This window comes from Gadus chalcogrammus, chromosome 4, assembly GCF_026213295.1.
Source record: "Gadus chalcogrammus isolate NIFS_2021 chromosome 4, NIFS_Gcha_1.0, whole genome shotgun sequence".
NCBI classification, from domain to species: Eukaryota; Metazoa; Chordata; class Actinopteri; order Gadiformes; family Gadidae; genus Gadus; species Gadus chalcogrammus.
Window position 1 is genome coordinate 16,056,907 of NC_079415.1, and position 14,987 is coordinate 16,071,893.

General features: G+C 47.9%; 1 protein-coding gene across 1 annotated transcript in view; it reads left to right on the forward strand.

The window, feature by feature from the left end:
• LOC130380654 (rho guanine nucleotide exchange factor 28-like) overlaps positions 1 to 9,050 on the forward strand; it is a 43,670-nt gene extending 34,620 nt beyond the window's left edge. Inside the window, exons 34-36 of the mRNA XM_056587925.1 lie at positions 26 to 598; positions 4,542 to 4,803; positions 8,623 to 9,050. Of these exons, the coding sequence (XP_056443900.1) occupies positions 26 to 598; positions 4,542 to 4,803; positions 8,623 to 8,804 (1,017 nt within the window). The 3' untranslated portion in view covers positions 8,805 to 9,050. The remainder of the gene's footprint in view (positions 1 to 25; positions 599 to 4,541; positions 4,804 to 8,622) is intronic.
• The last annotated feature ends 5,937 nt before the right edge of the window (positions 9,051 to 14,987 follow it).

Below are 14,987 nucleotides of genomic sequence, written 5' to 3' on the forward strand. Positions count from 1 at the left end.
TGTCCTCATGGTTGGCTCCCCCCAGGCCGTGGTGAGCATCCAGGACAGCTGCCACGAGGTCCAGAAGCTCCTCCTCTCCTCCACTTCCTCCTCCGTCCGCGGCCAGAGGCCCCCGTCCCACGCCTCCTCCTCCACCTCCTCCACCTCCCCCACCTCCTCCTCCTCCTCCTCCTCCTCCTCCGTGCGGGGCCCCTCCCTGCAGGAGCAGGAGAAGCAGCGCAACCTGGAGAAGCGGCGGGAGGAGGCGGCGGCGGCGCTGCGGCAGCAGGGCCGCCTGCGTCTGGACCGACAGCGCTGGGAGAGGGAGTGCCAGGCCCGGGACGGCCAGCAGGGGGCGCTGGAGGCCCGGCTGGAGGAGCGCGAGCGGCGCTGCGGCCTGCAGACGGAGAGCCTGCGGCGCGAGAGGCAGGAGCTGGAGGGCCAGCTGGAGGAGTACCAGCAGAGCCTGGAGCGGCTGCGGGACGGCCAGCGCAGCGTGGAGAGGGAGCGCCGCCGCCTGGACACCCAGCAGAGGGCGCTGCGGAGCTGGAGGCACGGCCGGCAGAGGAGCCTGCCCAGCATGGGGCCCGCCCTCGTCATCCCTCTGGGGGACAAGCAGGTGAGGGTTAGGGGGGAGTGACACACACACACACACGGCATGCATGTATCATCTCTTAAAGGTGGCGTGGTCCTCCCCTCTGGGGTAGACGCAGGTGAGGGTTAGGGGGGAGTGACACACACACGCCAGGCATGTACAGCCTCTTAAAGGTGCGGTTGATCAGATTCCAGAGTTCTGAAAAGAGAGCAGAAAGGAGCAAAAGAGAAAACATTGTTAAACTAAACAACCAACTGATTGGTCAGAAAGGAGCCGGGAGCTGGTTAAAATCGAAATTCTCTCAGACGGTGGCAGGTGCAGTCAAATAGAAACAGATATTCTCACAGAGCATTTCACTCACTAATAGCTGACGGACGGCTAGGTCTGTTCTGAACATTTACACATTACATTACTCTGTAATAGCTCTCACAACGCACCTACATCCCATTCAACGTCTCACCCTCCCCTAAGCATTCAGCGATGCCTCTTGCTAATACAGTAGAGTCTTAATCTGGGAAGATTTGCCTGACGATACCACTTACAGATCTGATCCATTCATTATTCATCCTCGACAATACAGTATACACTTAAGCTTTTGCATTTTATATCGATTCAAAGAAACAAGTCAGAAAAGTTGACATTTGTGACGACATTGGGCTTATTTTACATCATTACTAATTTGCAATTCATAATTGTACAAACTCTTCTTTGGCATTTTTTTAGCACATATCTGTATGGGTGAGGCTCTTCCAATTTATACCCATTCCCGACCCCTGCTATATACCAGATGTCTGAGCTAGTTACAACACATGTATTGATTCCTCTCGCCTCATTAGAAGCACGCTTCGGTCTTGTGAAACGAATGATCCTTGATCTGGCCTTGGGCCTGCTGGTGTCCAGGGTATGTACTTAGCCTTTTTCTCTAAAAAAAATACGATACCAAATGACAATAACATATGTGTTATTGCATATTTTTACCCATAACATATCCATATCAGCGCTTGCCTACTCTTTACCTTCTGGTTGCATGACTCAAATATGAATAGCCAGAATGTAAATCCTCATTGAAATATAACTCTTTAGGTTTCATTGTTTCAATAACTTTATCTTCAGATGAGACAAGAGTCTCATCTGGGAGGGAGCTGTGTATAGATACATATTAGTATATAATTTTGTTCAATATGTAGGGCATTTCCATTTTGACGTCACATCACAATGGCCACCATCATTAAGGAACATTGGAGCATAGCAATGTTTATGAATAATGGTGTTCTGGTCATTGTTTAGAATTACTTTTTGAGAGTTATGGGGAGACATTGTTATGTTAGAATCTGCCACAGCGTTTCTCAAGAAACTTTTTGATTAGCCTGTTTTACGGCTTATTTATGTTTATTTACTACAGCTCCCTCGAGTCATCACAAAATGGCGGAGAAGTGGCAACATAAAATCCCAAATGTGACAAAGGCAACACTATATATCCATGGTCATTAAGGGGCAAAGGTTTTCTCACTGAGCCTTGCAGTGCAGGCCAGACACCTGGCACCCCCCAGCATACACTCAGACACAGACACACACACACTGAAAGACACACATTACACACAGACACACACACACACACACACACACACACACACACACACACACACACACACACACACACACACACACACACACACACACACACACACACACACACACACACACACACACACACACACATACCCTCACACAGACAGAATCACATACTCAAACACAGACACGTACACTCGCACAGACACACACAAACACACACATACACAGACACACTCACACACACCCTCACCCAGACACATACACACACACACACACACACACACAAACAAACACACACACACACACATTAAACACACGCGTAGACTCTCTCACACGCGCGGGCTGTGCCCCCGACGCCGAGCTGATGTATGTCCTCCTATAATGGCGGGGTATTCCGGCACCATCCGTCTCAGCGGCGCGGTGGCGGCCCCCAGTGCTAATAAACAGCTTAGTGATTGATGATAATTAAAGCATCGCACACACACACACACCAAACACCGGAGAATAAGGAATAATTAAAAGCAGAGGAACGGCCACAGAGAATTACAAAAAACCCAATCGCTCCCGTCTCCGGATGGAGTTAAATTATTCAACGGCTGCGACACATTAGCTTAAAATAAAGTGTGATACGGCCGCTCTAGGTCGAGGTCACGAAGGGAGAGAGGGAGGGGGAGGGAGGGAGAGAGAGAGAGAGAGAGAGAGAGAGAGGGGGGAGAGACAGAAAGAGGGGGGAGAGACAGAAAGAGGGAGAGACAGAGAGACAGGGAGAGACAGACAGAGATAGAGAGAGAGGGACAGAGAGAGGGACAGAGAGAGGGAGAGACCTGCTCTACCTGTCCGGTTTACCTAAGCGCTGCTCACAGGGGTGGGGGGTGGTGGGGAACGTGACTGATAAAAGACTATCTGTATTGAAACGCTATACACACGGTGTGTCGTCCTTTTGGGTCCTGCGTTGTGTTCGCTACGTGCACCAGGTACGCCTCCTCACAATACCTGGTGAATAATGGAGGAGCTGGGAGAGATGGGGGGTGTCGTGTTGCTGTCCCCATACCATGCCTGCTCTTCCTCCTCCTCCTCATCCTCATCCTCCTCATCCTCCTCCTCATGTTCTGTTTGCCGAATTTTTGCACACAACTGAATTCCAGAGGGACCAGAAGAGAAGAGATAACATATCATGTTTTAATCCCAGGCAGAAAACTTTGATGTACAGGACAGCAATAGAGAGGATTTTTATTTATTTTTTATTTAAATAAAGTAAAATAAATAAATATGCAAATTCATAAAAGTATGCAAAATGTATCCCAATGAGATAGAACACGTACACACTCCCTGGTGTGACTCCTTATTGGCCTAACTGGATACTTCCGACCAGAAACTAATTTGGTTTTGAGGGGAGGAGGAAGAGGAGGAGGTGGAGGAGGGAAGGAGGTGGAGGAGATAGAAGAGGAGGCGGAGGAGGAGGAGGGCGGAGGAGGAGAGGGAGGAGGAGGGGGAGGAGGAGGGAGAGGAGAAAGAAGAGGAGGAGGAGGAGACAGAGGAGAGGGAGAAGGAGGAGGGGGAGGAGGAGGGAAAGGAGAAAGAAGAGGAGGAGGAGGAGGAGGAGACAGAGGAGACGGGGTTGCTGATGTGATTACGACATGCTTCGTCCCCTTTACATTTAGTGGGGTTTGGTTTAGCTGGCCGTCTCCGGGCTGCTTTGAGGCGTGGTGGAGCGTGTGAGCGTGGTGTGTCCTGGCGGAGGAGCCCCTGTGTTTGCTGAGAGCACCCTGCAGCCGCAGTGTGATTCATCACCTTCTAATGAGGTCATATCGCAACCCTTTCTGATGAGGTCATAACACACCACCTTCTGATGAGGTCATAAATCAGAGGGAAGAGTTCAGTTTCCCCCGCTCCCCAAGTCCCATAGTTCCTCCCAAATAAATACAAATAGATTTTCTACCAACAAGAAGAATATCTGATGATGAGGAGGATGATGATGAGAATGATTATTGCTTATGTATGCTTATTTTTGTGTTGTTTATTATTATATTTTTCCAGGACATTTTGTCACAGTGTGTTGTGAGAAAGAAGGATGAATAGGTTTAAAACATCCTTGAAAGTGTAGCCACAGGAGCATAGCATGGTTCAAACCGTTTATTCTCAAGGGGAACCAAAAAGGTTATCTTCTAGCAAGAGTGCCTTTTTACTTTGAGTCCCTGCTTTGCTGTATTGAGGAGTATCATTTGTGTAATGTATCAAAGAGTATTGATTATCAAAACGTTATGTTGATTGTATTTATATTTATATATAAAGATATCATATGTATATTTTCTTAAATTGTATATATTTATTTAGGATATTTAGATTTTCTTTTATATATCTTGTTATTTATTTGGATTGTTTTGTATTTCTATAGCCAATGGATACCGGTTCACCCGGGGACTACAAATATGACGGCTCGGTGTTCGTGAACGAGGCTGCGTTCGCCGTCAGCGCGCCCTCCAACAACCATCACAGGAGGGACGACCCCAGCGCCCACAACTGCCTCAACGCCCTGCTGCTCCGGTCCAACCAGAGGCCCAAGGCCGGCCCCCGGCCCCAGGCCCGGGCCACCGACACAGGCTTCTTCTACCACCCCGCCGGGCCTGAGGGGGAGGGGGCCCCGTCCCCGGCAGGCGGTAAGAAGGACACAACACATGCGTCTTGTGGTGCTGGCCTGATGTAGTCTTGATTTGGAGAGGACGGTCTCTATGGTGTTTAGCGTTGGGCTGATTTAGTCATGAGGAGGAGAGGGTCGTCTCTGTGGTGTTGAGCGTTGGGTTTGATTTAGTCATGATGACGATGGGATGGTCTCTATGGGGTTTAGTGTGGATTTAGTCATGATGAGGAGGGGGTCGTGTGTCCTGTGTTGTGGCGAGAGGAGGGGCATACATTCTAAGTGTTACATTCTAAGAATGACGACCGCCCAGATGTGCACACACACAGACACACACACATAGACACACAAACCTACACACACACACACACAACACACACACACACACACACACACACACACACACACACACACACACACACACACACACACACACACACACACTTAAACATACACATACTCACTCACTTGCTTACTCACTCACTCACTCACTTAAACACACACACCTCACTTACACACTCACTTGGTTATTCACTCACTCACTCACTCACTCACTCCCTCACTCAGACATTCTCTATCTCTTTGCTCTCTCTCTCTCTCTCTCTCTCTCTCTCTCTCTCTCTCTCTCTCTCTCTCTCTCTCACTCACTCTTTCTCTCTCCCCATTCTGTTTCTCTCTCTCTATCCACTCTCTCTATCTAGCTCACTCGTTCTCTCTCTGTAATTTATTCACTCATTCACTCACTCACTCACTCCCTGGTTATTCACTCACTCCCTCACTCAGACATTATCACACGCACGCTCTCTATCTCTTTGCTCTCTCTCTCTCTCTCTCTCTCTCTCTCTCTCTCTCTCTCCCCCCCCTTTCTCACTCCCATGCTCCCCCAGCTCTCAGCATGAAACCCAGCCTGTCCTTGCCGCTCAGTTAATCAGTGTCTTCCGACAGAGAGACAATCGCCCCCAAAACCCCCCCCCCCCTCTCCCCTCCAGCCCCACCAGTAGCTAGCTACACCTCCCTCTTGCCAGAGGAAAAGCTAAATCAATGACTCTTTCTATCTCTCCAGCCCAGTGGGCGGACAAGAGAGACCCGGTGAATCACAGATCGCATGCGATGACGGACTGATTGGAACATTGATCCGGAAAAATCTTTACAAAACTCATTACAAGTCCACCCGTCTTACCGGTGGCTCAGGGGGAGACGAGGGGGGAGACGAGGGGGAGGGGGAGGAGAGAGAGAGCGAGAGAGAGAGAGAGAGAGAGAGAGAGAGAGAGAGGGAGAGAGCGGGGGGGAGGAGGGGTGGTGAGAGAGAGAGAGGGGGAGAGAAAGAGAGAGAGATGATATTATTCGTCATGTTCAGTTTCTTGGTGTTCGTTATGCTACCAGTGCTTTCCCGAGGCTCCGGCCCACCCTGGCCGCCCCCTCCCCGCCGTCACTCTGTCAGCGTGACAATACCCACACCGAGCCGCTGAACCGGGGGATTCACCGAGCCTGCTCATTATTACCTTGGCCGTGACGCATCACTTATTCATGGTATCTACATTCTTTCACACGGCCATTGCAGGGCGCCACACACGCATACAAACACACAGAGGTCCACGCATGTACACGCACGCATACACAAATTCACACACAGCCACGCGCTAACACACACAAACACATACACCTCCATCCTTCTCCAATTGGCTTGTTAACCTTTGTCCCGCCCGGACACTGCTCCCTGGTGAAGCCAGAGTCTCTTGTTAACAAGATTCGGGGTGGCAAGGGGGAGGGGGGCGGGGGGTTAATTCTCCCTGACACCAGCCCCCCGCTCCCTTATTGGCCTCGGGAGACCCTGCAGGGCAATCCTCCCGCCACTTCGCAAGATATATCAGACCTGACACTGATCGGAGAGCTGCAGGACTCACCGGCGGTGCGCATAGACCTAACGTTGTACCAAAACCATTCTCACACATCAGATCACTGATGGCAGTCGAGCCAATTTCTGGTGAACGGGGCTTGTGTTTTCTTCCGGTTCATATTTGATAAGACCAATAAGGTTAGGGTTAGGGTTATTTTAACCCTTACCCTAACCCTATTTCTATGATTGTGAACAAAAACTTGGCCAGCAGTAGGAAACTGTAAAAAGGTTTCTAACCAACGCCATACAAACTGGCCGATGTAGAAATACACCTATCCCCTTCTGAAGGCTTAATCCACTCTGGCAGAAGAACATCGGTTTGAATATCGCAATAAGGAAACAGGAAACAAGCCGTAACTTGAAGTTCTGGTTTCTGGTCTAGGCACTGAGCCACCTCACCCAAGAGGCACTGCTATAACACAGTAGGACTGCTGGATCAGAAGTTCTGCTATAACACAGTAGGCCTGCTGGATCAGTCGTTCTGCTATAACACAGTAGGACTGCTGGATCAGAAGTTCTGCTATAACACAGTAGGCCTGCTGGATCAGTTGTTCTGCTATAACACAGTAGGCCTGCTGGATCAGTCGTTCTGCTATAACACAGTAGGCCTGCTGGATCAGTCGTTCTTCTATAACACAGTAGGAATGCTGCATCGCAGATTATTCAGAAACAATAAGTTTGACATACGTTTGACATTTGAACCAATAACATCAAGTAACATGTAGCGGGCTATCACACCAATAGCTAGCATGTCTTTCACACGGTCCAATACATTCCCTAAAGCATCGGATCACATTTCTTCCATTAGCTGATGGGAGTGGTTCACCTGGAAACCGATCGTTTCACATCATCTGATCCAATCAGATCCACCTTGAGTCCAGCCAAAACACCGGATCATTCACGCTGCCTGCAAACACACAGAGCGGCCAAATCAAACATTTCTGCTCTTCTCAGCCAAGGCATGTGAAGATTTTTTTTTTTGTCTTCCCCGTTGAATGGACTCGTGGCGGCCGAGCCATTATCTTTGTCGCTCAGCGTGTGAACGACACAGCCTCGACCAACCGGTTGGCATGAATGCCTTCAAGTCACCGCCGACCCGCCAATCACGTCCGTCCCGGTCGCCCGGTCGTTCCCTGGAAACAGGAACTCTGAGCAGCCGCCCCTGTGCGCGCCACTTGTGTGCCGCGCACGTGTTTCGTAACAATAGAAGAGCAGAAGTCGGTCTGCCGTGTTGAAGATTAAAGTTTGATTCAAAGCGGGGCCTTGCCACGGAGGCGCATCATCAAGGTTAACGCAGCGGTACGCTTCCATGAGGAATCGTTTCATCCGCTGAGCGGAATGTCGTAGCGTTTCAAATCCTTTTTTATTCTGTTCAGTGATAAAAGAGGGTGTTTATTTTCACATGAAGAAAAGGAAAGTTCTCCCTCCCGACGGTCGAGATACAATCTGAGGCTGTGGGTTTGCCCGCTGCTGGGGCATCCATCAGGGCCCTGCTCTAAACCAGCGGCTCTAAGGACCCTTCGGCAATTCATCAGCACAAGATGCAATGCTACAGGGACACAGAGGCTTTATGGGCCACTACAGTCAACAACACATTGCTCTCATTCTCCCCAGAACACATACAGGATATAGCATATGCACCTGTTTTGTGTGTTTGTATGCATATAATAGTATGCATTCTTCATGCCATTATGCCCTAATTTAGCATCATTAATTCATGTAATATCCAATATTTATATTGGAATGTATATTTTTCAATGGTGTGGCTGGTTCACGTAACATGTCAGCATGTATACCTGCTTGGTTTATGAAAATGAGTGTCTGACTCTGTATACATTTACCGTGTGTGTGTGTGTGTGTGTGTGTGTGTGTGTGTGTGTGTGTGTGTGTGTGTGTGTGTGTGTGTGTGTGTGTGTGTGTGTGTGTGTGTGTTTGTGCGCACAGAATACGGCAGCCGAGGTGAATATGGACGTACGTCAGCGCTGATGTCACCTGGGTCCGGGGGGCAGTATCCCGGCAGCCCCCTCTCCCCCACTGACCCTCGGCTGGACCTCGCCACGATTGTCTCCATGGAGACGGAGACCGGCGGGGAGGAAAGCCGGGAAGAGAAAATTGTTTACCTCTGAAGCGGGGAGCGGTAAAGGTGACCTCCGCTGCAGTACCGGACTCGACCAGCGGGGGGAGCACAATGGAGGTGCCGCCGTGGTCCGCGTGCTCCGTTCAAAAGACGTTAAAAAAAAAACACGCTCTTAACTCTGTTCTCGAGGGGGTTGTTTTAATGGAAGATGGGATGGCTGCATAGGATTTGGTAGCCCGGGACTTCAGTTCACTGGTTGGTTTTGGGCTATGACGTCAACAACCCAATGTGTCAAGGTAACCAAATGTCATGGTTACTATTCATCATGCCTGTGTCATGGAGTTATATGCATGACATTTAACTTGAAGTTAACTTTAAAGCAGAAAAAGATTCCAATGGTGTGTGTGTGTGCGTGTGTGTGTGTGTGTGTGTGTGTGTGTGTGTGTGTGTGTGTGTGCCTGCGTGTGTGTGTGTGTGCGCGTGCGTGCATGCCTGTGTGTGGTGTGTGTGTGTTGTGTGTGTGTGTGTGTGTGTGTGTGTGTGTGTGTGTGTGTGTGTGTGTGTGTGTGTGTGTGTGTGTGTGTGTGTTTTGGAGACTGGGTCAACATCACCCAAGCATCCCGCAGATCCTCTCACTATTTTCTCTCTCCATCTCTCTCTCCCTCTCTGTCCCTCTCCCCCCCTCTCTCTCTCTCTCTCCCCCCCTCTCTCTCTCTCTCCCCCCCCTCTCTCGCTCTCTTCCTCTCCCCCCTCTCTCTCCCTCTCCCCCCCTCTCTCTCTCTCTCTCTCTCTCCCCCCCCTCTCTCTCTCCCTCTCCCCTCCCCTCTCTCTCTGTCTTGAGGTCGATTGTTCAGCCATGGGATAAACCTGCGCTCAGCCATTCATCAGACACACTCTATTTATTTACAAGGAGAGAATTACACGGAGCGCGGCGCATTAGCGGTGAAGGATGGCGCTTCACTGGCCGCTCTGAACTCCCCCACGTTGGTTTTAGAATCCAAAGGAACTTGCGTTTGGCGACGGAGAGATAGTGTGGATTCAGAAGGGATGCTGGTTTATAGTTCAGCACCTAACCACGCAGAAGGTTGTCCAAACACAAGTCGTTCAGGAATCTTGTAATACATTGCAACAATCGCAGACGATATGTAGAAGAATCGATCAACCAAATAAAAATGTGTTTGCTGTTGGATACTATTTTTCAGATGCACTGCATTGATATCATTAATATTAAACGTCAAAACGTGATTTATTGTTTTTACGTTTTATTTGATCTTTGATCTTTCTGAGTGACCACAAGTAAAGAAGGCCTTATGGACTGCCCTTCACAAAACAAAGGGCCAATTCTCTAACTTGAATATTTACATAGTAGTGCACTTACAATTCATCCCTCAAGGACATTTTTGGTCGGTGTTCAATTTGCACTTAGTTGCCAATGGTTTTCTTTGCCTTCAGCTCGTATGAGTTTATATAAATAATTCTAACATAAAATGCTTGTGAGCCTTCAGTGTAAAGTTTTGTTGTAGACTTGTGGCTGGGATGTACTCGACAACACAGTGAAGAGGCTGTGGTCTGCGTTGGATGTGATTTGAGCTCAATGTGTGTATTTCAGTGTCTTTTATTTATTGCAGCTTGAAAATGTTCTCAGTGTGTCTTACTGTAAGCTGGTTGTGCTGTAAACAGTTCTCGTTCTGCAACATTTCTGATCCATCCTGTTGGATATTTGTGTCTTAAACCATGCAGTTGGATGGTAAACTGCTTTCACTGTGTTTGGAGCTGATAAAATGTGGGTAGTAACATGATAGGAAAAGTAAACCGCATTGACCGGTAATATAATACGTTAAAACATTCCACAACACAATTCTCCTGCTTTAAAATCAAATATATCCACAGAAGTACCGGGTTGACATCTACCTGAAGTGTGACTAAGTCACTAAAGGAGAAAGCTGTTAAAACCATTTGGATGAAGTGATGAATATTTTGATGTGCCTTAAAACGCAAGCCTTTGTATATTTTTATGTCAGCATAAAAACTAAATATAATAAAATGTTGTAATAACCTAAAAGTAAATCCACAAGTTCTTGTCACATTCCTTCACTCCTTCATCCAGCCATTGTTTTAGTCTCTCTCTCTCTCTCCTCCTCTCCTCTCCTCTCTCTCTCTCTCTCTCTCTCTCCTCTCTCTCCTCTCTCTCTCTCTCTCTCTCTCTCTCACTCTCTCTCACTCTCTCTCTCTCTCTCTCTCTCTCTCTCCCTCTCTCTCTCTCTAATCCCCTCTCATTCCATCTCTCTCTCCTCTCTCTCTCTCTCCCTCTCTCCTCCCACTCTATCGCTGGTCCCTCTCTATCTCTCATCCCCTCCCACTCTCTCTCCTCCCTCTCTCTCTATCTCTCCGTCTCTATCTCATAGCGGGTGTCGTACGCCCCCGATGACCTCGTGCCGGCCGTCCCAGGGTGTTAATGTTCTCCTTGTGCTCCCCTCCCTCCAGTGGGCTCTGCTGATCAAACCATAAGACCACCACCACGCTGCGCCCCTCAACCATCTGCTGCCAGCGCCCTCCACCCCCCTCCCCCCTCCATCACCACGTCCCCCCCCCTCCTCCCCCAGCCCGCTCCACCTTTAAACATCACAAACAGAATCTGCTTATTCGCCGGAAGTAAGTTGAACACACAAGGTGACCGCAGCGTAGCATCAGGCTGGTCTGGGTGCACTGCTGCTGCACAAAGGACTCAGAAGAGAAGGAAGTATTTATAGGTCCCTTGAAATGCTCTATAATAAACCCAAGATATTATCATTATTATGTATACGAGCTAATGAGCATCAGTATACGACGATATGTAGTACCATATAATATAGAATACTAAGTTGTTTGCTATATTATGTAGTGTGCTATGCTACGTAGTATAGTAGGGTTTACTATGTAGTATAGGATTATGCTAAGTAGTATAGCTATACTGTAGTTTACTATACTGTGTTTATGGGACAGGATAGTCTCGTGGTTGGGATGTAAAGATCCAAAAGCATCGTACCTGTCGGTGCTTACCACTACTACTTTGACGGCTTACACAATTGAAACGGATACTAAAGCAAAACCAAAAGATACTCTAGTCACACCCAACGTGTGAGCATCAGCGATCAACAAATATATTAGAGGAAATAAAAAAGGGTTAACACAAACTGACAAACACAAGACAGTGCAGACACAATACTCAAAATCAGCAGAACAACTGCTTCACACACATTAAATAAACAGCCAGACCCTCCACAGCGGAGAGATCCCCCGAGAGAAGAGCCTCTCTGCCGGCCTCCGTCCTGCGGTCCCCAGCCGTGCGGAAGGTTAGCCGTAAACGAAGCGAGACGCTGCGGAGGGAGCGATGGGAGAAGTGTTGCTGCTGAGTCAACAGCTTGGGATTGAACTTGGGTATTTGCTTGGTCCTCTCCCCGAGGCTTTGTAATGATTTCTGTGGGCGAGTGTGGATATAAGGTTGCAGCTTAAATATGTAATATGTATACAGCCAGTAAATCGTCTTCCAGCCGGGACGGGGTCTTTCGGGTGAGTGGGTGTCTCGTTAAAGAGAAGGCGCCTGATTAAAGGACATTAAAACAGAGATGGCGTTGCAGTTCGTTAGGGCGTTGGAGTTTTGTTTTTTTAAGAAAAGATCGAAATGGACCTCCCAATTTAAACTATTATTAATGTGTGTTTCAAACTTTCACCTTATACTTTTGTTTACCATGTATTCACGGCAGATTTAATACTACTACAACCATTATTACTACTATTATATATAAAAGCAAAAAATTAACTACTATTAAAATCTTCTACTTCTACTACTACTACTATACCATAGGCATAATAATGATAACAATAATAATAATAATATAAACTGCCTAAGCTAAAGTATCAGAGTATGCAAGTAACAAAGTGCTTCCATCAAATCAGGATAAGTTAAAGTCGTGTGGATTTCATGGTTGGATTTTCAAAGTCAAAGCATGCTGTTAGTATACCCCAGCCCCCCTGGGGAGAAGATAGGCCTGGATCTTCACCAAAACATCTGATATATCTCCCCCCACCCTCCCTCTGTGTTCTGCTGAGATACCTGAGGACTCCGCAGCTGTGAAGAGTTGGGTGATGCTCGCCAAACAAGGCTCATATCAATATTATGAGACTCATCTCTGGAGCGCTTCTCCCGGCGATCCGGGCTCCCTGGTCCTGCGTGACATTCCCAAGGTTCCCTTCCTGTTCCCACGGTATATCTGGGAGTGGTGGGCGGGCTGCAGAACCCGGGGCCTGTGAAAACCTCTGAGGATATCACTGTTGTGATAGAGGGATACACTAATAATCTGGATTGAAGTCACTCAGATGGGCTGACGTTGTTCTGCTCCTCTCCACAGCACTGGGGAAGAGCTTTCAGTCCTTGGGATTTTCGTAAACATTTGAAGCACATGGAGAAACCCTGTCGGCTGTTGGATAATAGTTACCCCTGTACTATCCATACAGACAGCCCCACAAAGCAAAACAGGAAAACAAACACACCCATACCCACACCTAAACAGACGTTACATTTTTTAATTAAATTCCACAGTGAGGGCATGATTTAAAATGAGTGGGCTTTGTTGCAAGCTTGAAGTCCATATAGAGAGGATATAAAGGTACTCTATATTATAGCTTTAGGGGACGAGAGCACGTCAGAGTCTGAGGGGCACTGCTAATTTAAACTCACATCATCATTATTTATTAGAATGGTATTCACTGATGCTGACGTTTGGTTTTCCAGCTGTGATGTAAAGCCTGCGTAACGGAGCAGCACACACACACACCATGTGGACTGGGGGGGCCTGTCCGCTGAACCATCTCCTCAGGTCTGAGGGCCAACACAACCACTCATTCATGTGGTGAAGACGTTCATTCTGCTGAACGTGCCTTGTTGCCGTTGTGGTTGAAGAAACTCAAAAATCCACTCATTCATGTGGTGAAGACGTTCATTCTGCTGAACGTGCCTTGTTGCCGTTGTGGTTGAAGAAACTCAAAAATCGTTCATCCGCTGCACTGCTGTTGTCTTACAGTGAAAGTGTATCAACTGACGAGGCGCACATGGCAGACGAATCAATTCGCCTGATGGTTCAATCCTGGGTGAACAGGGCTTTTTCACTTTATGTCAATTCATATTTGTTTCAACCAATCATTTCGCTGGAGGTGGGGTTCTGTATGAGTGTAATTGACAAACACAAACTTGGACAGCAGTAGCAAACTTTTAAAAAGTGTCTGTAGAGGTTTCAAATCAACGATGTGTGGACTGACCACTATAGAAATACACTTGCTAAAATCCCCTTCTGAAAGATTCATCCACTTGTGCAAATTAGTTTATTTTCCGTATAAGGTCTCCGTTATGAAACAGGAAATAAGGCGTAACTCCGCCCCTTTCTGTTGTTGGTTTCCTGTCCAGTCTCTGTGCCGTCTCCCCCCAGAAGTCCTGCATTAACACAGTAGGAACTCTGGATCCGGGATAACCTACCGGGTCAAACCAATATACGGTTTGACTGGATATGAGGGTCTTTAGCTAAATTCTTCGGCGGTTGGTGGAGTCTCGATCCACACGGTGCTGAGGCTCAGTCTCAGGGTGCAGAAGCCTGCGCCTCGCCCTCCCCAGGCCCGAGGGTGAGGCGGTTCCCCACGCTATTAGCAGAACCTACAACATACATCTGCTTTTAATGGCCTGCCGTGGTGGGAGCCCATTAAAAAGATTTCTCTGAGCTTAGTGTAAATTGCCTCTTACACAAATCCTTCTTGTGTGTGTGCATGTAGAGTGTGAGCGTGTGTGTTTGTGTTTGTTTGTGTGTGTGTGTGTGCGTGTGTATGTGTGTGTGCGTGTGTGTGTGTGCGCGTGTGTGTGTGTGTGTGTGAAATCCAAGTTGGCTGTAATGATTATTGTAAATGTCAAAGTCACCCACGTCATCGTAACTCAGTGTCTTATGGGAAATTAAGATCATATAGTAAAAACAACTAAAAGAGAAGAGATTTTACACTGATGATAAAGCGATATTAGATCTGCTCTATAACGGACATACTTTAAGACAAACGGCAATGAAAGAGGAGGGTTAACCATAAACTGGGTGTTAAAATGGTGTCAGGAAGACTGCTAAGGGAGGGAGGAATGAGGTGGAGGTGGAAGGCCCCTCACAGTGTATCGCTGTCTTCTGGCGTCTACGGTCAGGGAGAGCAGCCACCACCTGGGAAC